This window comes from Lathyrus oleraceus, chromosome 6 (genome assembly GCF_024323335.1).
Source record: "Lathyrus oleraceus cultivar Zhongwan6 chromosome 6, CAAS_Psat_ZW6_1.0, whole genome shotgun sequence".
NCBI lineage: Eukaryota > Viridiplantae > Streptophyta > Magnoliopsida > Fabales > Fabaceae > Lathyrus > Lathyrus oleraceus.
Window position 1 is genome coordinate 309815077 of NC_066584.1, and position 25966 is coordinate 309841042.

Genomic DNA, 25966 nt, shown 5'->3' on the forward strand with positions numbered 1-25966 from the left:
AACTATAATAAAAAATTCAAAATTTTCTTTTTCTTGCCCAGAACTACATAACTTTGAATTTCTCATTGCACCAGAGGATACGTAGGAGCAAGACTCACAATCTTGTCAAACACCCTAAAAAAACCTTTTTTGAGCCAATTAACAAATAAGAAGGAACACAAACATTTTTTAAGCTAACACTTAACACAAAATTAACTAGATCAATCCCGTTGAGTACAATATATGTGAGGGGTGCTAGTACCTTCCTCTCACATAACCGACTCTCGAATCCGAATTTGGTTGTGAGGGTCATTTTCTTTTTTATTTAAGGGTTTTATCAATATATTTCTTTACCTTGGAATAAATAAATTCAGTGACGACTGTGTTATTATTTCGAGCGTGCCAACGCCCGTGATATTTTTCACGCCACGACACATATCATATGTTTACCATGCGAATGTGCATGTTAAAAAACACACAGATGATCGGAATGCCCATCTAGAAGCTATTGTTTATTATCGTTAAAAAGGAAAATTAAAACTGTCTCACGAAATAATAAAAAATAAAAAATAAAAGATTATAAATTATATGTTACCTAAAATATAATATTTTTATCAAGTAACTTAGCGGCAAAGAATTCTACATATTATAATAATTCAATATATTATTCCAACCAACCAATAATTTAATAAAATATTTAATAGTTTCATTTATATCTATGTATTTAAAAATATTTAACTTTTAAAAAATTCAACAAACGGGAACCAAATATATTTTATAAAAATATTTAAAGTATTACATTTATTTATATAATATTAAAGGGTGTGTATACATAAATATATTTTCAGTCAATTACACCTAACTTTTTTTTATAGAATTTGCTATATTATACTTGCCTAATATAATATATTTTTTTAAAGTTCAATAAAGGGAAGAAAATAATTTTTTTCAAATATTTAAAGTATTCCATATATATTTATAACATTAAAAGGTATATATATAACCTGATTTTCTTTTAATAAAATTTACTATATTATATTTTCCTAATATAATTTTTTTTAGTATAGTAATATAGGTGAGTAAAAAAATTAATATTCTTTGTGGTTAAGTTATTTCTAAAATCATATAAAAGAATTGCTTTCTCAAAGATCTCTAGCTCTATTTAAGAAGGGAACAAAAGATAAGAAATCGAACACTTATCATCATCTAGTTCATAGTACATATCGCATATTCCATCAACAATATCAGCAATGGCGACAGAGATGAAAACAGAGTCTGAAGAAGAAAAAAACAAGATAGATGTTCTTCCAGAGGAATGCATTGCCAACATATTGTTGCTAACAGATCCAGTTGATTCATGTAAGTTCTCCATTGTTTCCAAAGATTTTTGTTCTGCCTCTGAATCAGACATTGTTTGGGAACACTTTCTTCCATCTGATTTGATCTCAATCATTTCTGAATCTCAATCTGGATCCTCTTTGCTGGCCACATCACCCTCTAAGAAGTCTCTCTATCTCACCCTTTCTGACAATCCCATTATTATCGATAATGGTAAAAAGGTATTATTAGCAAAATATATATATATATATATATATATATATATATATATATATATATATATATATATATATATATATATATATAATATGATTATATGTTAAATATTTGACTCTTCAGTATTATCTAAAATAATTAAATGGTACTTCTAAAATTCAGAGCTTTCAGTTAGAGAAACAAAGTGGGAAAAAGATATACATGCTTAGTGCTAGAGATCTCTCTATCACTTGGGGTGACACTCCCACCTATTGGAATTGGATAATTCTACCAGAGTCCAGGTGAGTTCTTAAATAATTTTCTCACATTGTTAACGTGTTGATTTTTTCATTAATTCGTGTTTCTAACAGATTCCAAGAGGTTGCTAGGCTACGTTATGTGTGGTGGTTTGAAATTTATGGAAAAATTTATGGAAAAATTAATGAAATAAAGGATACCAAAAATAATTTCAATGTTCTATTATCTGGTGTATGCATAAAAGATATGTTCTAAATTTTAATGAAATTATTTTCAATTTTATGGAAAGAGGCCTAATGAAAGAAAATCAAACATTGTCATGAGAAATACATTATAGAAGGTTGGTTTCAAATATCATTGAAAAGAGTGGTCTTAACACTCTACGAGAACTCCTAATTATGTGTTATTGGATAGACACATGCACATATAGTTTGCCACCATGGTGTCTCATATTTTTTGTGAACTCTATCTATTGAACATACAACAGTGCCACTTACACACGTTTAAAGAAATATAAATAAAAAATAAAAAACTAAAGAGAAAAATTAAAAATCAAAGAACAAAAAGAGAAAAGATCTTTTAACAAAATGATTGAAAAAGTTGAAAAACAGAAAGAAAACAAAACAAGTTGAATTGTTTATCCTTGAAAAAGGAATAACATTGTTTAATGAGAATAGTCTTTCTGACTTCAAGTTTGAGCATATTCCCAAAAAAAGATCCCACCTTAACCTCAGCCTTATTATAACCCTAAAATCCTCAGAAAGTGTATGTGTTCTTACCTAGTGATTCATGTATAGAACTCTGTTCAAACTTATGGTAGAATAATTAATCTGATTTGGAGAGTTAAACCCAAAAATTATTATCAATAGTATCACGCTTATTGAAAATTTGGAAAACACTTAAATGGAGATCAATGTTTTATTTCTTTGGTGCAATCATAAAAGATATATGGCAAATCTTAATGAAATCATTTTCAAAATTATGGAAATAGGCATTATGAGAGCAAGACACACCTTGTCTTGACTATACCTTATAAAAGGTTGATTTCAAACATCATTGAAAAGAGTGGTTCTATTGACACTCTACAAGTTGAATATTGTGAAGAGCTCATAACTATTTGTTATGAAGACGCTTTTATTGGTTGGACAATTGACTTCAAATATGCGACAGGGTAAATTGTGGTATTCAAAATTCGTAATTTAATTTAAGATTTCATACTTAAAGAGAAAATTGTGTTAGTATCCATAAAAAAAATCATAGAAAAAAGCAGTTGAAAGAAAATAAGACAGTAAAGTAGAGACAAAATTTTAAGAGATAGAGCTTGCTAGATGACACTAGAGAATTATTCAAGTTCGGCCGAACATTGGCCTAGTCTTGTCCTCAAGATATTTTTTTGAGATTTCACTATCATATTGAGCTTTTACAAGTTATGTTAACAAACCTTTGATACAAGTGAATCGAGAGATTTTATACTGGCTTATCCCCACAACCAAAAGAGAGGTTTTCTGTGGGATGAACTCACGAACCATCTAGAGATTTTACCGACTAATCTCAATAACCAAACCTAACTTTTGCAGGTTGAGTTCTACAATCAAACAAATATTTTCAATGGATAATCTCAAGAAGCAAATTGAATTATTCAAGAACATCACACTCTTAAGAGTAAAATAATGGCACAACACCAGTACAACTTTTTCCACACAAGTAGTTTTCACTCACAAGCCACAAAATATATTTTGGTGAAAGAAAATATTTAAAGAGAGAGAAAATAGTAGAAAAATAAAATTAATTATATAAACAGTTAATTCAACACAGAAGAAGAACATTTGATAAGGTTCAAGAAAGCATAAATTGAAATAGTGAAAAACCCGGGAATGACTTATAACATACAAGAGGCTTTCAACATGGAGGGATTTTTCCCGATAAAAATAACACCTCTTGGAGAGAATTTGTGTTTAAGGGAAAACAGGGAAGAAGGTGAATTAAGTCACTATTAGAGGAAGCTAGAGACTAGATAGGAAACTGGTTCTATGTGGTTAGAGAGTGGAAACCTAATGATATGGACAATGAAAGGGTGACTTGGATCAGACGCTACAGTATTCCTTATCAAGCTTGGAGCCCTAAATTTTTTGATGTACCACTAGAAATTTACATATGTTCAGATTGTTAAACAAGGAAATAATATAAAATGGATGTCGCAAAAGTGATAATTAGAATGAAATACACATTAGTTCTAAATGAAACATTCAATGTCCAAATAAATGAAGAAATCTTCAGGATTAAGGTGATAGAATATTCTCAGGGCCCAATGAGAATAATTATGCCAATACAAGATATGAAAGATGAAGAAATAAAAGAGTATGATAAAGGCTCAGAATCTAACTTTGAGGAACAAGAAGATGGAACAATGTAATACAAAACTGATGAGATGTTTAAGGGTGAAAGTAGGTATAATATGTACAAAAGTGACACAAAGTAAGTTGATAAGAAAAAAAAGGCTATAATAATCTTTAATGTAGGAAATAAGTACAAACAAAAGACGAAGAAAAGGGAACAACATGCGTAGGCAGATAGGGAGCAGGGAAAAGAAATTCGGAGAAGTAGTGAAAATGACATGTCAAATGATGAAAAAGAAAGAGCATTGGAAAAAGGAAAGGGAGAAAATGAAGCAGAAATAATTTCAATGGAAGAAGGTGTCACGTAGAAAAAAATGGAGAATGAAAGTCAGGTGATTGAGAGACCTTGGGTGTAAATAAAGGAAAATAACCTTAGGAAAGAAAGTGAGATCCAAAAAAAGGGGATGACGAATAAGTGGGCTAGAGAAAAAGGTCCAAAAAAAAAGAAGGGAAGCCCTATAAGAGAAGAGTCTGACCCAATAGAAAAAAAAATGAAGAGGGGAATGGGTTGGAGGGGAGCATTAAAATATCATATTTTGTTCCCCTTGTACTTCCTAGAACTCAAACCTCCACAAAGAACATTAGGGCAATAGAAAAACAAGAGGTATTGACTCAATCAATCAAAATTTCAAATGAATTACCATAAAGACGCTTCGGTGGATCGATCTTATGTTGGAAATCAACAATAGATTTGGATTTCATACAAGGAAATATGAGTTTTGTCTGAAGTATATCAAGATGTTGTATGGAAAGTTTGGGAGGCAATATCAGCGATTGGGATTTTAGGGAGAAAAAAAAGGAAATATACAAAGATGCAATAAGATGGATGGGGGAAAGGGATAAAGAAGGAAATAGAAGAAGCAAGGATAAACTAAAAAAGTTCCAATGATAATTATATCTTAAGACCTGAGAGGGTGAGGGAATCCATTGAAAAGAAAAAGGATTCAAGAAATCTTAATGAAACACCTAGCAAACGTAGGTTTCAAACAAGAATAAAAGATTAAAGAGGTGGATGATTCGTGGATAACCAACTTATGGGAAAAAATGGAAGTAGATTGGATTGCATAAGAAGCTAAAGGTTAATTTGGATGCTTCATCATAATATGGAGGCGTCAAACTGTAACCCCTTCTAAGAGCTTCATATGAGAGGGTTGTGTAATAATTGAAGAATTGTGGAAGGAAAATGTATGTTTTTGCGTGAACATCTACTCACCATTTAATTTAGAGTTAAAAAGAAAGTTGTGGTTTGTCCTATTATAAGTATAAAAAAAATTAGATATGCAAAATTGATGTTGTGAGGGAGGGGATTTTAATTCTATTAAGAATCATAGGGAAATGAAAGGATGAAATATCTTGAGGAATGGAGAATGAGCTTTTACTCAATAAGATTTTGAATGATGACCAATTAAAGAGAATAAACTTTTCTTTCCATTCTAATTATAACCTTTGTAATCTTGTTGAAGAAACCACATCTCACCCTTTCTTTGAGTGTACCTATGTTGCTCATCTCTAGAGATGGTTAATAAAACCCCTAAAGATTAACACTTAGATTCACTATTGGGAGGACGTCTTGATTCACTATTTGAAAGTTCACCAATGGTGAAATCATGGATTCTACAATCTGCACATCAGTGACGGGCTTCATCGATGTGACGGGCCGACAGTCATGCACCTGGAAAAGATGGCGGGTGTTAGCATAGTGACGGGGTGACCTTCATGGTCCCCGAGTTAGGTCTTTCACTCGAGAAGATTATGATGATGGAGACTATTTACTACTATTTATGGTTATTTTGGTGAATTTGGTGAATTAATGAGTGATGTATTGAGCTATTTGTAATGTTCAAACTGATTCGAAAAGTAATTGAGTTGAGATTTAGAGTAGGTCTGATGACTCTAAAATTCCTGAAATAAAAGTGAAAGAGTCATGTACGAGATCTGGTGAGTCATGAGCTGGCTATGTTGAGTATTGATGTGAAATAGTATCTATCAGTGGGTCTTATGTAAATAATGATATAATTATGCATTTTATGGTGAGTTATCATTATATAGTGTGATTCATTAGGGTGACTTATGTGGTTCTAATAAGAATCGTTGGTGATTATTATTGTATTGCATTGTTGTGGCATTTCATGCATCATGTATATCAGAAATAGGTAATTGGTGACGATTAGTGATGGGACTAAATTAGTAACATAACTCTGATGTTTAAATATTGGTGATGAGATTGATCAGTAACATAACTCATCTATATTAGTGAGTAGATTCGTACAAAGTGCATTTGGTGATGAGGTGATACATGTATTGCATATACATTTGTACTTATGACTTGTTGGTGATTGGTGTTGGTTTTGAGGGATATGCATACGTTGATGTTTGAATGTGTTATCCTTTATCTCTTTATGCACCACTAACATTTTTGAAGGTATAATCACCCCTAGTTGTTTTATTTGTGGTGTTTTGTACTCTCGCAGTACAGATACTCAGTACAGATACTCAGGTAGAGGAGCACTAACTGATGTTGAGTTGGAGGATAGTGTTGAGGCCTCTTTATTTACTTTATTGCATTTTGAGCCTGTTAGTTTGGTGTTTCTCTGATATGTAACTCTAGGGACGGGTTGTTTTGTTACATTTTATGTATTTCTCCAAGATGTTTTGAATTATTCCATTGATTATCGGTGTCGAGACAAATAAATATTTTCCATGAAGTTTTGATGTTTTATTTTGTTACCTTAATGTTATGTTTGGTTATGAATGTGTAATTCCCTATTTGAGAAATTTAATTTGAAATATTTTATAAATAAATAGTTGACGTTTTACGGTGGTACACTTCCCAACTGGCGACTGTTAGCGTAGATGATGGGTGACTCCTGCTAGGCGTCACCGGGTGACAACCGTCATGGCCATGATAGTCTGATTGTCCCCTTGGTCATTCTAGTATTGTTGTTTTTGGGTAAGAATGTGAGTTTTCAGAGTGGCTTGTCTCTCTGATGGTTATTGCTCTACAGTTGAATTTTCTTAATCGACATGTAGTGCATAATGCTAACCGCGATAAAGAGATATGCCATGTCATGATTTTGCATTTGATTTTTGGTACCTAGTACAATCTTGGAAATCAGGTGATATGCCATGGTTAGGTTTTACCGATCGATATGTAGTGCCTAGTACGAATCGTAAATTAGGTGATATGCCATGTGTAACATCTCAAAATTTGCCCTCCTCTTCTTTCAAAAAAAAAAAAAAAAAAATTTTTTTTTGAGCCGACCTATGGTCGACCATAAGGGTCAGCGCATGGACCACGGGTCAGCGCATAGCAGGCTATGAGCCGACCTATGGTCGACCGCTCGCGCGAAAACTCAGTTTTCTGAGTATTTTCCACTGTGTGAAGCTGTTTTTTTGGTTGTTAAGTTACTTATTTTCCAAATTTTGTTCACACAACTCATTTTTCACTAATTTCACTTCATTTTGCTAATTGGGATTAAGGAGTGGATTAGGATGTGGTATATAACCTTAACTGTAACAGAAATTGCTAATGACATTGCACATTCCAAGGTTCTAACAAACTTTCCCTCCATTTTCTCTCAAATTCTCCAAGAACTTCATCAACGTTTTTTCAATAATTCTTCATCATTTTGGACAATTCCTTTTGGATTCATTCTCCACAAACCTTATAGAGCAACTGTTTTGGTGAATTCGTGGCAAAAGTTTCAAGATCAAGGACTGTCACAAGCAAGCTCATCAATGGAGTTTTCATCATTCTTGCACATGGAGCATCATTGAGCTGAGGATCCTTCTCCATTCACCTTCCTTATCATTGATACGCATCTGTTTCACCTTTTTGAGGCCAAAAACATCCAGATTCATCGCTGCTTCGTTCTTAAGGTGATTTTTCGAAATTCTTCAATGCTCAAATTGTTAGGTGGTTTGTGTAGATCTTTGGACATAGATCATCATGATGTGATTAGTTTTCGATTTGGTTAACTGTTGAATGAGAAATCGTGTTTTGAAGTTTGATGTGTGTTTACATTTTCGCTCGATCCGTGAGATATAGTGAGAGTTAGGCAAAATCGTTCACATATTCATGATCCTTGTGTTCAGACGGTTCCAATGGTTATAATCATGTTGATTTTGGTGAAGATTTATTGTTCATGATGCGTATGCATTTTCTGGAAATTTCTTGTGAAGAACATGAGCAAAAGCTGCGTTTGATCCGTTTTTCTGGAATTGCATTTGAATAATCTGTTTGCCGCGCCCAACTTCCAATCAGAATGCTCCGTTTTCATTTAACAAAACGACGTCGTTTTGGCGTTTGATCCAAAAATTACAAAACTGCCATTGCAGTATTTAATTAATATGTTATTTCATTTTTGTTTTCTTTTCTTATTTCATTTTGTTATGTGAACTTAGAAAATTAATAACTCACTCATTTTTCATCCAATTTTTGTGAAATTTTTTGTGCCATGCTCATGATAATGTGTACAATTTTATGATGACTTTTGTGAAAATTTTGCACGTGTGGAAATTTAATTGGCCTATTGATTTTGTTCATGTGTCATTTTTTGCATGTTTTGCCAAAACCATCATGAAATGCTCATACTTGTAAAGAAATGAATGAAAATTTTTGTGCTTATTCTGGACAGGTTGATGGTGATTTCCATGTAGAGTTTGTGGTTTTTGGATACTTGGTTGATTAGATATAATTTTTTGAAGTAAGGTGTGACAATTTGTGTCACACCTAGTTAGGACAACTTTCTGATTTTATTTGCCTGGCCTAGAAATGTTTGATTGCTCCAATTTTTTTCATGAAAGATCATTGATGTGTCAAGATAACATGTGAATTTTGCTGGGATTTTTGGTTGCATTTTCAAATTGATTGATAATTTTCTTCTCTGTTGGTTCATTTTACAACATTGTGTGACACATGTTTGTATTTATTTTGTGAAATTCTCATATGGTATTGGATGAAGATGGAATTTGACATAAGCATTCTAGAGACATTGTAGGACATCATGGTTTTGATCCCATTCATTTCTAATATGTTGTCACTGTTTTATGAATTATTGAAGTGGATGCTTGCTTGAATGTCTTGAATTGGCTTGTATAAATGTGTCTGGACTTCTTGATTTTCATTGACCTATTTCCTTTTGTCCAATTGATCTGAAAATTGACATGCTATACATTGAATGGGTCCTGTTTATGTGTGAATTTTGTGGAATTAATTGAATTGATTTGGTATGCTTTTGAGTGAGATAGTTCTGTTTGGTCATTTGAAGTTGCAAATTACATGATTGATGTTAAATTGTGCATGAAATGATAATGGTGAATGGTATGAGCATGGGACCAATTGCATTGGATTTTGAATTGTTTTAATGTGATTTTGGTTGGTTTGCACTTGCTGTTTAGAACTTTTTATCCCTTTTGGACCCTAGGCTTGGCCTAGTGGTCTAGTTTCTCACATTTGGTGTGGATTTTCAGGTTGAAATGCAAAAGGCTTAAGGGAAAAAGTGCAAGTTGATTAAATTGAGTTTTGTTGGATGTTGTAAACTAACATTGGCTTTGTGTTGTAGGTTTGATGCTTAATCTTGAGCTCATGGCTTGCACTTATGTGCATTAATTTGTGTTGTCTGTATAGATTGACTTTTGCTGTTTATTGTTGGTTTGTCTGAGTACTGATGATACTTGATTGATTTCAGGTACCCTTAGTTGCTCAGTTCTTTTAAGAACTTGTATCGCTTTGCTTTGCTTGATAAGCAATTTGCACTGAGGTATAACATTCTTGTCTCCATGTAGTCTGGAAGACCTGGCCTGTTACTTGGCCAGGCACCTGTCTGAAGTCCTCCTTAAGAGGCGATGTTTGTGGTTGTTTACTTTTTGTGCCAAGCAGGTGAAGACCTCAATGAGGCAATTGGCGGAACCCAAGGGATATTCAATCTATCCCCCGCTATTCTGTTGAGTCGTCCCTCTGCTCACACCACTGTGTTGATGCATTGGGACACAAACCCAAGATCTTGTACAATGTACAGTCGTGTCAGAGTCTTGAGTGTAGAAGGGTTCCTCCATTCTGAACCCGCTCCTTTTTCTGAAGCTCTCCCTGACCAGGGATAAGAGCTGTGAAGTCTCATCTTCACTCACCTTTCATCAGCTTCACCTTGACCCTCAATGGCAAGGTTAAGAGCTAACCTTACCCCGATACAAAGGCTTGTTTGTTGAGGTTGATATGACCCCTCGACTAAAGCCTAGCCCTGATGTTTGAGCCCCTTGTTGGTATGTTTATTTCATACTGTATATGTTTGTGTGGTGTGATTGTATCCCCTAGGTTTGCTAGACTCCGCGTAGTCTCGTTTGCATGTCAATTAAGGTAGCACGGTTCCTTCGTATAGGACTTCCTTTCTTGCTTGAGCTTTCCTAAAACACAAACAAACATTATCCCCTCTTAGGGATACGTCAACTCCTTCTACTACAGGTGAGTAAGTCTCCAATGGTCGAGCATCCGGTAGATTGCGTAGTGACGTTGTCCACCTAAAAAACACAAACCAACAGGAATAGTTTAGCCGAACTACGGCAACTCTGATTCTCATGTCCAGATGAGATACGTAGGCACGAGATGCGATGTCTTGTCGAGTTTGACTAACAACTAACACTAATTCTCTTCTCTCGCCCTCGTTGCGATTGAGACCTCCCCTTTTTCTTGCCCTAGTTGCAATCGAGACCCTTTTTCTTCCTGTGCAAGTCATGATTAGGATAGGCTTGCTTCCTGTGCAAGTTAGCTAGAAACCTTAACTTAGGGACGATTTTGCATGACAACATCTAGGCTCGAGTCGTAGTCTCCCTAGAGTTGTGTCTCCCTCTGTTATCTGGTTAGGCTAGTCCTGTTTCCCCCCGTAGGGGAACTACGTCGCCCTGATCCTCATACCAGATGAGGTACGTAGGCAGGAGATGAGCTGATCTCTCCGGGCGCCTTTTTTTCTTTTTCCGCCCTTTTTTCTTTTTCAACCCTTTGTGTCTTAACCACCCTTGCGTGTGTTTTGGTTCGGATGCTGATGTAAGTCCAGTGATTGGCATTCGGGCTCCACGTTCGCCCTTTTTGTTTTGTTTGTGTGAGTTGTTTCTCCTTTTTCTGGTTGGAGTCCGACGTAAGTCCAGCGATTGGCAGTTGGTTTCCTGTGTTTGTTTTGGTTCGGATGCTGATGTAAGTCCAGTGATTGGCATTCAGGCTCCACGTTTGCCTTTGCATGTGTTTGTTTGTGTGCGTGTCAGCCGAGCTACGAATGCTCTGATTCTCCTTCGTCCAAGGAGATACGTATGCATAGGATGCGACATCCTAGCGAGCATGTGTTTTCCCCAGTCCGAACTACTTCGACTCTGATGTCTATGCTTGATAGACTAAGTAGGCCCAGGATGCGATATCCTGCCGAGTCAGTCTTGTCTGTTTTCTTGTGTCTCCTTCAGCCTGTATAGATGTTTATTTGAGCAGTGTTTTAGCAACCATTTTCCTTCCTATTGTGCGTGGATCCCGTCGAGTACGACGGATGCGTAGGGGTGCTAATACCTTCCCTTCGCATAACCGACTCCCGATCCCATTCTCTTTGGTCGCGAGACCATGCTTTTTCCAGGTTTACTTCGAGCGTTTCCTTTCCCTCTTTTGGGATAAATAACGCACGGTGGCGGCTCTGTTGTTCTTGTTTTCCCGCCGGTTTTTCGCGTAATGCGACAGCTGGCGACTCTGCTGGGGACACTAGTGAAAGTTGACCTGTGCTGGTCCTTCCTCCCTAAGCGAGTCTCTCCTAGCGCTCTCTAGGTTAGGGCTTTGGTTGCTTTGTGCTGTTATTTATTGCATTCATTTCATTTATTGTTTGCATTCAATGTGTGCATTAATGTTTGCATTTATTCATCTTCATCTGCTGTGCTGGTTGTGTTTCTCTGTTTGGGGGTGGGAGTTACTCGAGGTAAAAGGCCCAATACCCAGGCTATGAGTGCAATCTAGGAAACCTAGGAATAGAGTGATTCATGGGAAGCGGGTGGTATGCGCCACTTAGCGGAATATTGACATCACGAGCAGTTCAGATTCTGATGGGGTATCATCGGTGCATACATCTGGTGTGCACAGGATGATATTCTTGAAAGGGTTGTTTATCCTGCGTTTCTCTCGACCTTACCCTGGCCTAGATGACACCCGTGAGTGGGGAGGGAATGATCATTTTTACAGGTACTGTAGCTGACTTGATGGTGACTTGTTGGTGACTCTTGGTACTGATGGTGACTGTGAATTATGGACATTTATTTCTGGGACGCCGGAGTTCTGTCCGTGGTTTATCAGCGGGTTCCGTTTATTTCGGATCCCCGGGCTGAATTTGAGAGTACCTGTTCAGAGGATCTGGCTGTCATCCGTTCAGTGGATGTTCCTGTGATGATAGTGATGTAATCTCCGGTTCCGTTTATTTCGGAACTCCCCAAGTCGGATTTATGGTGACTCAGTTGACTGTGAATGGTTCAGAGAATGGGTCTTCAGATGACTTGGTGGCACAGTGACCTGCATTCATGCATTTGCATCATTCCCATCCTGCATTCATCTGCATCCAACTCATGTCTACCCGTACTCAGGGTCCATTTTGATTGAGATTCTGGTTGAGAGACATCCAGATGTTCGATTGTTATTGATGAAAAATTATTTGTCTCAGTGATGCTAGAATCAAAGGACGGAATATTCCTGGTACGGACAGACATTGCATGTGTGAGTCGTACTAACCTGTTTACTGTTTTGTAGGTTTCAGTATTCAACCGGTGCGCATAGCTCGTCTGCTCAGGCATCCTGCTAGGGGCAACAAATCCAAACCGATGGATCCACTCAACACCGGTAAAGGCAGACATGTTCGGGATCGGTTATCGGCCAGATCAAGAGTCGTCTAGACCAAACAGAGGACGTCGTCCATCGCACACCTTTGTTAGTGCAGGAATGCTGGATCCTGGTCATGCTTGTTCAGTGAGTGAATAGATCGACAGTGACCGCGAGCTCGAGCTATGGATAAAGTCGTGCGTACCAGGCAATTGGAAAGCCTCCAAAATCACCACTGTCGCTCATCCGGAAGTGTAGTATTTCTGTGTTTTGATTTTGTTTGCATGAAAGCCATACGTTTTGCCCGAAACGTACTGGTCCATTGTAAGGGCCATCTCATGTGTTTCATTTTGAAACATTTTGCATCAGTAATAAATGGATGTTTTTGTGATCAAAAGCGGTGTTCCCTGTTTTTCATTTTTTGCAGTTTAAAAAAATAAAAATGGCAATGTTTTTCGTTTTCTTTTGAACTTGTCTCGTTCCAACCACAAGAGTGATTACCCTCCTGATCTCATCGATAACAATTTGGTTACGCCTCTATATGACTTCGACAATCCGAGCTATCATGCCGAAGAAAAAGGCGAAGAAGATTGTGATCTGCTGGAATTAGCTAGGTTGTTGAAACAAGAGGAGAAGGTGATTCAACCACACAAGGAGCGAGTCAAGATGGTAATCCCAAGTACCGCCGAGGTCAGAAAGGAAATGAAAGTTGAGGCCGCTTCAGAGGCGAGTCGAAAACAAAATGGTAGCCCTGTTGAAAGAGCAGGTTGATATCTTCACCTGGTTGCATCAAGATACACCAGGGTGGAATACCCATGTTGTGGGGCACAAGCTACCATGGAGAGAAGACTGTCCTCCAGTGAAGCGGAAACCGGTGCTGAAAGATGAGAATGTGTGTGGACCATCGAGACGTGAATAGAGCTAGTTCGAGAGATGAATTCCTGGTACTTCACGTTGATGTATTGATTGATAATATAGCTCAATTCTCGGTGTTTACCTTCATGGATGGCTTTCTGGCCAAAATCAAGTGGATTTGTTGCCAGATGATATGGAGTAAACAATGTCCATCACACCAAAGAGTACCTTCTTGTTGTAAGGTGAAGAAGAAGGCCGGTGCCACGGATCAAAGGGCTACGGTGACTTTGTTTCATGATATGACTCATCGTGAAAGCAAATGCCATGTTGATGACATGATGGCAAAGTCCCAAGCAGAAGAGGGGCACCCGGTGGACTTGATCAAGTTGTTTGACCGGTTTGAGATAGCTCATACTGTTGAGTTCGAATCAGTGCACTTATGGAGTGCTGTCCGGTGAGCTGCCGAGGCTTGTTGTGGGCAAATCAGAGGAATCGAGGTCGATCCTGCGAAAAAAAAAAGAAGAAAAAAACAGAGAAAAAAATAATACAAGAAATGCCTGAGCCGAAAAAAAAGGAAATCAAATGGTCAGGTGGAATGATGACTGTCAAGGGGCATGGAAAGAAAAATGAGTAGTAGGAACCTCTGATTCTGATACCTTCCTTGGAAGGAACAACTGTTAATCTGGTACTTGACAGCCCTTAAGGGGTCTATAAGGTGTATGGGGTCAGCATGACTAGGCTTGTCGAAAAGAGCACGCAATTTACCTAAGCAAAAAGTTTATCGACTGTGAAACAATACACTCACTGCTCGAGAAAACTTGATGTACTTTGGCATAGGCTGCTCGCCGACTGAGACAGTATGCTGGTTCATACCACCTTGTGGATGTCCAAAATGGATCTGACCAAGTATGTGCTTGAGGAGATAGCGTTGAACGGACGGGTTGCGAGAGGGCAAATGGTGTCGACTGAATACGATATTCGGTATACCTCCCAGAAAGCAATCAAGAAGAGGGTATTGTATGGTTATCTCGCCCAACAACCCATTGAAGTCCCTGATGAGGACATCTCGAGGTACTCAAATCGAAAGATTGAGAGTGACCGATCCCGGAGGAGGGGCCTGACCCTGAATCCGAACGGATTCTGATGTCTGATGGGGAGAGTTTAAAGTGAGAGAGCTAGTGCTTTCCCGATAACAGTTGGAAGCACCAACGATGGTGGCTGAGTACGAAGTTGGTATCCTGAGTGTCGTACCTCGATACGTGCATCTACTGGGGCAACGCCTTCCTCATTCAGTATGGGATGGAAGTGATATTGCCTGCTGGAGGCTAGATCTCATTGTGGGGAGTCCAGATGGATGAGAAGTTAGAAAAGGGCGAGTGGATGAGGACTCGGTACGACGCATGGAGCCTGATTGAGAGAAGAGCTCGACAGTTACTTGTCATGGGGCAGTTGTACCCAGTAAATGAAGCGTGTTGTTAACCGAGAAGTGGGACCTTGTGGGTAGCATGGAAGAGATGTGGTGTTGAAAAGGATCCTTCCTCCTCAAGACGATCGTGGGGCAAGTGGATAAACAGTTATGAATGTCCATTCGGGGTCGAAAAGGTCTCCTCTGACAGAGCCTTGTGATCGATGACCATAAATGATGAAGATTTTCCATTCCCTGTGAATGCGGATGCAGTTAGAAGATACTTCGTGAAAAAAAATTGACCCGCTGGACAAAAAGAAAAGTCCAGGCAAAAAAGGGCATCATGGCGAACCAAGGAAAAAAAGAGAAAAGGTTCGGGCAAAAGTTAGGGATAATAAAAGGAAAAAACTGTACACCCGGCAAGTCGAAAACCCCACAAGGGCGACTTGGGCAAAAATGGGTATCCCGGTGGACTGAAACCTGAAAGGGCGGTCCAGCCAAGAGAGGGATTGAAACGAACAACTGCGTCCAGCATGATCATTTGTGCTTTGGTTAAGACATCACAGTTAGTCTCCGGCGGAGGTCGATTGGAAGCGTCTTGTTCAGAAGGCCGAAAGTGCGGAAAGTCTTGAGGACATGTGAGGTGTAACCGAGTTGGAACCCGATGAGATCACGGTTCCGCATTGCCAATAAGATAGATTTTTTTCTTTATACGCAATCACCTCTTTCCAGGGTTTGCTTCCTGTGTGTTGCTCGGTTCTGAGCCATCTTTTTCAGTCAATAAAATGCGTATTCAGTCAAATAGTTTTGTTTTTGTTTTCATTACCGCTTTGATTACGAAAACATTCGTTTATTTTGATAAGAATATTTGCATTTTGAAACATGGAGATCCCTTCCGATGCATGCTTATAAGATTGAAATCTGGAAATCTTATTCGGAAGTTTGAGTGACCAAGATGTTGAAGTGTTGGCACGCCTGAGGCACGCTTTTATCTAACAATCTCTTGTGCAGGTGCCATTGGATATCTTCATTCGCTGGCAAGTAGTGATATGAAGCCTTTTGACAAAAGATCCCCACAGAGTCCAACCAGGGGCAAGGGATAGACGAACAATGAAAAGACGGTGAAGGATTACGACGACGATCCTTGAGGGTTAATCAAGAAGACTCTTCAAAGTCTACAGACTGGAAAGTTTGTATGAATCCCAGGAATTCGATCTTCGTGGGATGAATCAGAAAAGTCCAGGCGATTCTGGAAGATCTCAAAAATGGAAAGCTGACACTGTGGGTGGACGATGGATGACGTTGTTCGACGACTTGACAGGCGTTCCGTACCCAATAGGCTGTATCCCCAGTGGGTGTGAGAGTGTTAGCTCCCTAACAAATTTGAGATCAGTGTCTCCTCAGCAAGCCTGAAGGTTACTGCCTTCCCAGTAGAGACAAGCATGAGTTGCCTCCCCTAGCAGGGTAATCGCCAAGCAGTCCGGGTTCGATGAAGTTCATCCCCAGCAAGGTTTGTCTTTCCCCAGCAGGGAGGAAATCGACGCGGCAAGGAGATCCTCAGCACGGTTCCTGGAGTTCCCCGGTGTTGTCTCTGGAGGAGACGTGTGTTTATGCATCCATCATTTAGATAAGCATGGCATATTGCATCATTAGTGCATAGCATTTCCGTGATCATGGGGCATTGTGTAAAACAAAAAAAAACTCATGCATCAACATTGCAAACATGTCCATTAGCCCTAGGCCGTGGTGACCAGCCGAGATTGGGTTGTTGGAAAGAGTTTAGCATCGCACCATTGGATCGACTTCAGAGTTGGGTTCCTCAGCATGGTTGAGAGGTTGGTGTTTTCCCAACAAGTGACTCCTTAGATGAGTGGGTATCCCCAGCAATGTTATTCTCCGAAGTTGGCAGCATCTTGCAAGCTTGGGTCAATTCCCTTAGCAGGTGTGGGTGTGTCCGATCTCTCCATGTAGAGTTTACCCCTTAAGCAAAAAGTGTCTACCATTTCCTTCTGCGCTCCCCCACTGAGCTAGATCCTCGTGGATGACGGTTGTTTCCGTTCCCTCCCTCACGGGACGGGTTTCCCTATTGAGTTCTTTCCTCATTAGGACGAGTCTTGTTTCAGTCTGCCTTTTGGGATTGATCCTAAATTGGCTCCTTGTCGGCTGTCTCTTGTACTTCCCTGGGGCATAAATGAATAGTTGCTCACTAACTGGCACTCATTCATCTTACCCTCAGCGAAATTTTGGGCTTCTACCTACAACCCGGTAGTTGTAAGTCCTATCTTTGTGGTTTTCTACCCAACCGGTAGTTGTAAAATCCCACTTTCATCCCCTAGCAGAGGTAACCTTTGTGGTTCATTCTGTCGGTTGGCTTCTACCTACAACCCGATAGTTGTAAGTCCTATCTTTGTGGTTTTCTACCTACAAGCTGGTAGTTGTAAAATCCCACGTTCTCCCCTTGGTGAAGTTAACCCTCTGTGCTCATCTTATCGATGACTGGTTACTTTTCCGTGGTTTTCTGCCTACTAACCGGTAGATGTAATCCCCTCTTTGCAGTTATCAGTATCCAGTTTGCGGTATTGATATTCTTTTCCCCTCTGGATACTTGCCTTGATCAAGCAGTATTGTCCCCAGTGGGTCTTCCCCTTTCTTTTGGGTATTTGCTCCGAGTCAGCAACTTCATCCTCTTTTGATTGGTCATCTTTGCATACCTATTCCTGGTACCCCGATGCCTTTCTTTTCGGCCGTTTATCCATTTAACAACCTGCAACCCGGTTATGGATAATCTTCCATGCGAGTCTATTATCTACGTTTTGACGGCTATAGATAATATGTCTCATGCACTCTCTGGTCAGTCTTTTGATTGTTTCCTCCAGCAGAGTAAGATTCGTATTCCTCGTGGAATCGGATGTCCATCCTTTAACAAGTTTGCTTTCGCTCTCTTCAGGATGATGTCGGTCATTTATCCATTTAACAACCTGCAACCCGGTTATTGATAATCTTCCATGCGAGTATATTATCTACGTTTTGACGGCTATAGATAATATGTGTCATGCGCTCTTGGGTCGAAGTCGTCCTCCCCAGTCGAGTAAGATTCGTATTCCCTGTGGAGTCGAATGTCCATCCTCTAGCAAGACTGCTTTTCTAACCCTCTTCAGGATGTTGAGTGTTTTGGAGTACAAACCAATTCACGCTTTGGTCGGTCACCCGTTTCACACCTACAACCCGGTATCCTTGGTGTTCCTTCCTGTTTGCTCGCTGTCGTGACCTTGTTCCCCAGTGAGATCTCCTGCAAGTGTTTAGCCTTGCCCAGACATGTAGATGTCAGTATCCTGTCAACACCCGCGTGTGTTGTTTCTTTGGTGTCGGTAAGCACCATCTTTCGGTGCTTTCCCAGTCATGCGTAGTGTCTGGTCTTCTTTGATGTCTGTAAACGTCATCTTTCGATGTTCATAACATCGTCCCTTCCCTAGTGAAGTTTCCTCCTCTCCGTTGGTGTCGATAAACGTCGAGTTTTTCCCTATCATCCGTTGATGATTTGGTTGCGTCCTTCTCTCCCCAGAAGAGTCCTCCTCTCCGTTGGTGTCGATAAACGTCGAGTTTTTCCTATGCGTCCATTGGCGTATAGTTGATATCTTTCCCCACAGGGTCTTCCCCAGTTGAACCTCCTCTCCGTTGGTGTCGATAAACGTCGAGTTTTTCCTAGTCGTCCGATGATGTCTAGTTGCTTATTCCCTACAGATCATTTGGTAATACCATATGATTCCCCTCAGAGTTCTCTCCTCTCCGTTGGTGTCGATAAACGTCGAGTTTTTCCTATTCGTCCTATGACGTCTAGTTGTACCCTTCCCCAAGTGGATTTACCTCCCCGTTGGTTTTGATAAACGTTGTGTTTTTCTCATTCGTCCGATGACGTCTGATTGTATACCCTATTCCCAGTCATTCATTAATGTCTGGTTGATTTCCCAGCCAGAATCCCCAGTAGACGTCCTATTTGGTGTCCGGTTGTGGTCTCCCTTTCGTCCTATGACGTCTGGCTGAGTTTTCTCCTTCTCCGTTGGTGTCGATAAACGTTGAGTCTCCCTTTCGTCCTATGACGTCTGGCTGAGTTTTCTCCTTCTCCGTTGGTGTCGATAAACGTTAAGTCTCCCTTTCGTCCTATGACGTCTGGTTGAGTTTTCTACCTCTCCGTTGGTTTTGGTAAACGTTGAGTTTTTCCCATTACGTCCGCTGACGTATGGTTGTATCTCTCTTTCCATTCATTCATTAATGATTGGTTACCTCTCCGTTGGTTTTGGTAAACGTTGAGTTTTTCCCATTGCGTCCGCTGACGTATGGTTGTATCCTTTCCTGGTTATCCCCAGTAGAGTTGATTTACCTCTCCGTTGGTCTTGCTAAACGTTGAGTTTTTCCTAGTTGTCCGTTGGCATCTAGTTGAGATGATTTCTGTTCCCATTCATCGTGTGTCGATGTTTGGATGTGCTTGTACCTCTGAAAAAAAAAACAACAAAAACAAGAAAGACAAATCCCAGCAGTGTGCAAATTTCTACGGTTCTTGGTATTCAATCCCTGTTTACCCTGAAAGTCTGACAGCCGTTGCTCTCATCCGTTCGGGTTCCCAGTTGATTGAATAGGAGCAGCTGTAACATCTCAAAATTTGCCCTCCTCTTCTTTCAAAAAAAAAAAAAAAAAAAAATTTTTTTTGAGCCGACCTATGGTCGACCATAAGGGTCAGCGCATGGACCACGGGTCAGCGCATAGCAGGCTATGAGCCGACCTATGGTCGACCGCTCGCGCGAAAACTCAGTTTTCTGAGTATTTTCCACTGTGTGAAGCTGTTTTTTTGGTTGTTAAGTTACTTATTTTCCAAATTTTGTTCACACAACTCATTTTTCACTAATTTCACTTCATTTTGCTAATTGTGATTAAGGAGTGGATTAGGATGTGGTATATAACCTTAACTGTAACAGAAATTGCTAATGACATTGCACATTCCAAGGTTCTAACAAACTTTCCCTCCATTTTCTCTCAAATTCTCCAAGAACTTCATCAACTTTTTTTCAATAATTCTTCATCATTTTGGACAATTCCTTTTGGATTCATTCTCCACAAACCTTATAGAGCAACTGTTTTGGTGAATTCGTGGCAAAAGTTTCAAGATCAAGGACTGTCACAAGCAAGCTCATCAATGGAGTTTTCATCATTCTTGCACATGGAGCATCATTGAGCTGAGGATCCTTCTCCATTCACCTTCCTTATCATTGATACGCATCTGTTTCACCTTTTTGAGGCCAAAAACATCCAGATTCATCGCTGCTTCGTTCTTAAGGTGATTTTTCGAAATTCTTCAATGCTCAAATTGTTAGGTGGTTTGTGTAGATCTTTGGACATAGATCATCATGATGTGATTAGTTTTCGATTTGGTTAACTGTTGAATGAGAAATCGTGTTTTGAAGTTTGATGTGTGTTTACATTTTCGCTCGATCCGTGAGATATAGTGAGAGTTAGGCAAAATCGTTCACATATTCATGATCCTTGTGTTCAGACGGTTCCAATGGTTATAATCATGTTGATTTTGGTGAAGATTTATTGTTCATGATGCGTATGCATTTTCTGGAAATTTCTTGTGAAGAACATGAGCAAAAGCTGCGTTTGATCCGTTTTTCTGGAATTGCATTTGAATAATCTATTTGCCGCGCCCAACTTCCAATCAGAATGCTCCGTTTTCATTTAACAAAACGACGTCGTTTTGGCGTTTGATCCAAAAATTACAAAACTGCCATTGCAGTATTTAATTAATATGTTATTTCATTTTTGTTTTCTTTTCTTATTTCATTTTGTTATGTGAACTTAGAAAATTAATAACTCACTCATTTTTCATCCAATTTTTGTGAAATTTTTTGTGCCATGCTCATGATAATGTGTACAATTTTATGATGACTTTTGTGAAAATTTTGCACGTGTGGAAATTTAATTGGCCTATTGATTTTGTTCATGTGTCATTTTTTGCATGTTTTGCCAAAACCATCATGAAATGCTCATACTTGTAAAGAAATGAATGAAAATTTTGTGCTTATTCTGGACAGGTTGATGGTGATTTCCATGTAGAGTTTGTGGTTTTTGGATACTTGGTTGATTAGATATAATTTTTTGAAGTAAGGTGTGACAATTTGTGTCACACCTAGTTAGGACAACTTTCTGATTTTATTTGCCTGGCCTAGAAATGTTTGATTGCTCCAATTTTTTTCATGAAAGATCATTGATGTGTCAAGATAACATGTGAATTTTGCTGGGATTTTTGGTTGCATTTTCAAATTGATTGATAATTTTCTTCTCTGTTGGTTCATTTTACAACATTGTGTGACACATGTTTGTATTTCTTTTGTGAAATTCTCATATGGTATTGGATGAAGATGGAATTTGACATAAGCATTCTAGAGACATTGTAGGACATCATGGTTTTGATCCCATTCATTTCTAATATGTTGTCACTGTTTTATGAATTATTGAAGTGGATGCTTGCTTGAATGTCTTGAATTGGCTTGTATAAATGTGTCTGGACTTCTTGATTTTCATTGACCTATTTCCTTTTGTCCAATTGATCTGAAAATTGACATGCTATACATTGAATGGGTCCTGTTTATGTGTGAATTTTTGTGGAATTAATTGAATTGATTTGGTATGCTTTTGAGTGAGATAGTTCTGTTTGGTCATTTGAAGTTGCAAATTACATGATTGATGTTAAATTGTGCATGAAATGATAATGGTGAATGGTATGAGCATGGGACCAATTGCATTGGCTTTTGAATTGTTTTAATGTGATTTTGGTTGGTTTGCACTTGCTGTTTAGAACTTTTTATCCCTTTTGGACCCTAGGCTTGGCCTAGTGGTCTAGTTTCTCACATTTGGTGTGGATTTTCAGGTTGAAATGCAAAAGGCTTAAGGGAAAAAGTGCAAGTTGATTAAATTGAGTTTTGTTGGATGTTGTAAACTAACATTGGCTTTGTGTTGTAGGTTTGATGCTTAATCTTGAGCTCATGGCTTGCACTTATGTGCATTAATTTGTGTTGTCTGTATAGATTGACTTTTGCTGTTTATTGTTGGTTTGTCTGAGTACTGATGATACTTGATTGATTTCAGGTACCCTTAGTTGCTCAGTTCTTTTAAGAACTTGTATCGCTTTGCTTTGCTTGATAAGCAATTTGCACTGAGGTATAACATTCTTGTCTCCATGTAGTCTGGAAGACCTGGCCTGTTACTTGGCCAGGCACCTGTCTGAAGTCCTCCTTAAGAGGCGATGTTTGTGGTTGTTTACTTTTTGTGCCAAGCAGGTGAAGACCTCAATGAGGCAATTGGCGGAACCCAAGGGATATGCAATCTATCCCCCGCTATTCTGTTGAGTCGTCCCTCTGCTCACACCACTGTGTTGATGCATTGGGACACAAACCCAAGATCTTGTACAATGTACAGTCGTGTCAGAGTCTTGAGTGTAGAAGGGTTCCTCCATTCTGAACCCGCTCCTTTGTCTGAAGCTCTCCCTGACCAGGGATAAGAGCTGTGAAGTCTCATCTTCACTCACCTTTCATCAGCTTCACCTTGACCCTCAATGGCAAGGTTAAGAGCTAACCTTTCCCCGATACAGAGGCTTGTTTGTTGAGGTTGATATGACCCCTCGACTAAAGCCTAGCCCTGATGTTTGAGCCCCTTGTTGGTATGTTTATTTCATACTATATATGTTTGTGTGGTGTGATTGTATCCCCTAGGTTTGCTAGACTCCGCGTAGTCTCGTTTGCATGTCAATTAAGGTAGCACGGTTCCTTCGTATAGGACTTCCTTTCTTGCTTGAGCTTTCCTAAAACACAAACAAACATTATCCCCTCTTAGGGATACGTCAACTCCTTCTACTACAGGTGAGTAAGTCTCCAATGGTCGAGCATCCGGTAGATTGCATAGTGACGTTGTCCACCTAAAAAACACAAACCAACAGGAATAGTTTAGCCGAACTACGGCAACTCTGATTCTCATGTCCAGATGAGATACGTAGGCACGAGATGCGATGTCTTGTCGAGTTTGACTAACAACTAACACTAATTCTCTTCTCTCGCCCTCGTTGCGATTGAGACCTCCCCTTTTTCTTGCCCTAGTTGCAATCGAGACCCTTTTTCTTCCTGTGCAAGTCATGATTAGGATAGGCTTGCTTCCTGTGCAAGTTAGCTAGAAACCTTAACTTAGGGACGATTTTGCATGACAACATCTAGGCTCGAGTCGTAGTCTCCCTAGAGTTGTGTCTCCCTCTGTTATCTGGTTAGGCTAGTCCTGTTTCCCCCCGTAGGGGAACTACGTCGCCCTGATCCTCATACCAGATGAGGTACGTAGGCAGGAGATGAGCTGATCTCTCCGGGCGCCTTTTTTTCTTTTTCCGCCCTTTTTTCTTTTTCAACCCTTTGTGTCTTAACCACCCTTGCGTGTGTTTTGGTTCGGATGCTGATGTAAGTCCAGTGATTGGCATTCGGGCTCCACGTTCGCCCTTTTTGGTTTGTTTGTGTGAGTTGTTTCTCCTTTTTCTGGTTGGAGTCCGACGTTAGTCCAGCGATTGGCAGTTGGTTTCCTGTGTTTGTTTTGGTTCGGATGCTGATGTAAGTCCAGTGATTGGCATTCAGGCTCCACGTTTGCCTTTGCATGTGTTTGTTTGTGTGCGTGTCAGCCGAGCTACGAATGCTCTGATTCTCCTTCGTCCAAGGAGATACGTATGCATAGGATGCGACATCCTAGCGAGCATGTGTTTTCCCCAGTCCGAACTACTTCGACTCTGATGTCTATGCTTGATAGACTAAGTAGGCCCAGGATGCGATATCCTGCCGAGTCAGTCTTGTCTGTTTTCTTGTGTCTCCTTCAGCCTGTATAGATGTTTATTTGAGCAGTGTTTTAGCAACCATTTTCCTTCCTATTGTGCGTGGATCCCGTCGAGTACGACGGATGCGTAGGGGTGCTAATACCTTCCCTTCGCATAACCGACTCCCGATCCCATTCTCTTTGGTCGCGAGACCATGCTTTTTCCAGGTTTACTTCGAGCGTTTCCTTTCCCTCTTTTGGGATAAATAACGCACGGTGGCGGCTCTGTTGTTCTTGTTTTCCCGCCGGTTTTTCGCGTAATGCGACACCATGTTAGATATTATTGATTGATATGAGGTGCCTAATACAAATCGGAAATTAGGAGATATGACACAGTGGACAACTCTAATCGATATGTGGTGCCTAATACAAATCAGAATGAGGCGATATACCATGGTTGGATACCTTTGACTGACATAGTTCCTCATACTAATTACTGAGTCGCCGAGTGCATCCCAAAAGTAGGAAGGCAGGTAAATCCATAAGACCATATCTTGAGGGTAGCTCCCAAAAGTAGGTAGGAATGTAAATGCAAAAGACCATTACTTGAGGATTGTAATCATTTTGATTCTGAAGACCCGGGATCTGCGTGTTTAACTATGTGGTTTTTAATTCCTTGTATGATGTGTTATTTGAATAAAAATAGATAAAGTGAGGAATGACAAGCTTACATGTACATGAAGGAAAATTGCGATCCAAAATGCAGTAGAAATTAAAAAATTTGCTTTAGTGATCTTTACGAATGGGCATGACAAGTGATAAAAGTTGTTACCTCTTGTGGAGATTGAAACCTTTGATGCAGATCTAAGGAGTGATCATGAGCGTTTAGTGGTGACAACGCCTCTACTCAGTCCACACGAATGGATTCCTTCAGTCTTAGTGCTTGCTGCTACGAATGAAGGCTTTGAATGAGTGAGTAAAGAGAGAGAGAGAGAGAGAGAGAGAGAGAGAGAGAGAAAGAGAGAGAGAGAGAAATGAAATTTCATCAATTGAAATGCTTCTGCACAAGGGTTCTATTTATAGAACCACTTGTGTGGGCTGCAAGCTAAAAAGTCCACTTAACTGTATGTGGCCCATATCTTATGGTATACCGAAAATCACTTAAGCGCATGGTATCTTACCATATTTCGTATTCTACTTAAGTGCATCGTACCTTATGATGTTCTACAATTCACTTAAATTCACAGTACCTTACGGTGTTCCTTATTTACTCTGTCTCTCATAAATCCTTCATTTTGTGTGTGACTGTAAGACCCCAATTTTGACCCTAAGATCCCTCATGCAATTTCATCATAAGTATTAGCATTGGGATCATATCTTGGCATCCTCCTTACCCCTTCTTCATTGGGTTTGTTTTGGGAGAGATCACCAAGAACTTTGTGATTATATCATACTTGTATTTTATCATTTCACTAACCAAAATACCAAAAATATGTCTTTGTATTTGCCTAACTCTTTTGTAGGTGGGGCATGATCTCATTGATTCATCAAGATCACATCTAGGGTTTTGAGACCCTCATGAACAAAGAGCACAACCACGAATTTATCCAAGAATGGTTATGAATATCATATATGAGTCCCAATTATCTCTACATGTTATATTGATCAAGTTTGCTTCAAGAGTTTGAAGGTGATTTGCCTTGGAAACCCTAGTTTGACTGGGTACCTTGAGTAACTTCTCCAACAAGCTATCTCACCAATTGGTCAAATTTCTCAAGGGGAACTGAAAATTTCATCATCTTATGCATATATGATCTACCATGAGCCAAGAAAGTCAAGATAATTGGAAGTTAGCAAGTTGGTTGATGGTGGTTGGCC

At 39.4% G+C, this 25966-nt stretch overlaps 1 protein-coding gene across 3 annotated transcripts; it reads left to right on the forward strand.

The window, feature by feature from the left end:
• The first annotated feature begins 1122 nt into the window (after nucleotides 1-1122).
• On the forward strand, nucleotides 1123-6899 carry LOC127097338 (F-box protein PP2-B1). 3 transcript variants are annotated; one of them, XM_051035832.1, is made up of 3 exons: nucleotides 1123-1538; nucleotides 1696-1814; nucleotides 1884-2058. In XM_051035832.1, exons 1-3 carry the CDS (start codon nucleotides 1230-1232, stop codon nucleotides 2023-2025), a joined length of 570 nt encoding a protein of 189 aa, XP_050891789.1. In that variant the 5' UTR covers nucleotides 1123-1229; the 3' UTR covers nucleotides 2026-2058. The 3 variants fall into 3 exon arrangements, with proteins under 3 accessions (XP_050891789.1, XP_050891790.1, XP_050891791.1); XM_051035833.1 differs by lacking the exon at nucleotides 1884-2058 and adding an exon at nucleotides 6638-6899 and having other exon boundaries at nucleotides 1125-1538; XM_051035834.1 differs by lacking the exon at nucleotides 1884-2058 and adding an exon at nucleotides 6643-6899 and having other exon boundaries at nucleotides 1125-1538.
• Nucleotides 6900-25966: the final 19067 nt, after the last annotated feature.

Excerpts from the sequence above, each read along its gene's own strand:
- LOC127097338 (XM_051035832.1), top strand. The coding sequence starts at position 1,230 with ATGGCGACAGAGATGAAAACAGAGTCTGAAGAAGAAAAAAACAAGATA. Across the intron at positions 1,539-1,695 it reads TTATCGATAATGGTAAAAAG|AGCTTTCAGTTAGAGAAACA; the intron begins GTATTATTAGCA and ends TCTAAAATTCAG. Across the intron at positions 1,815-1,883 it reads ATAATTCTACCAGAGTCCAG|ATTCCAAGAGGTTGCTAGGC; the intron begins GTGAGTTCTTAA and ends TGTTTCTAACAG.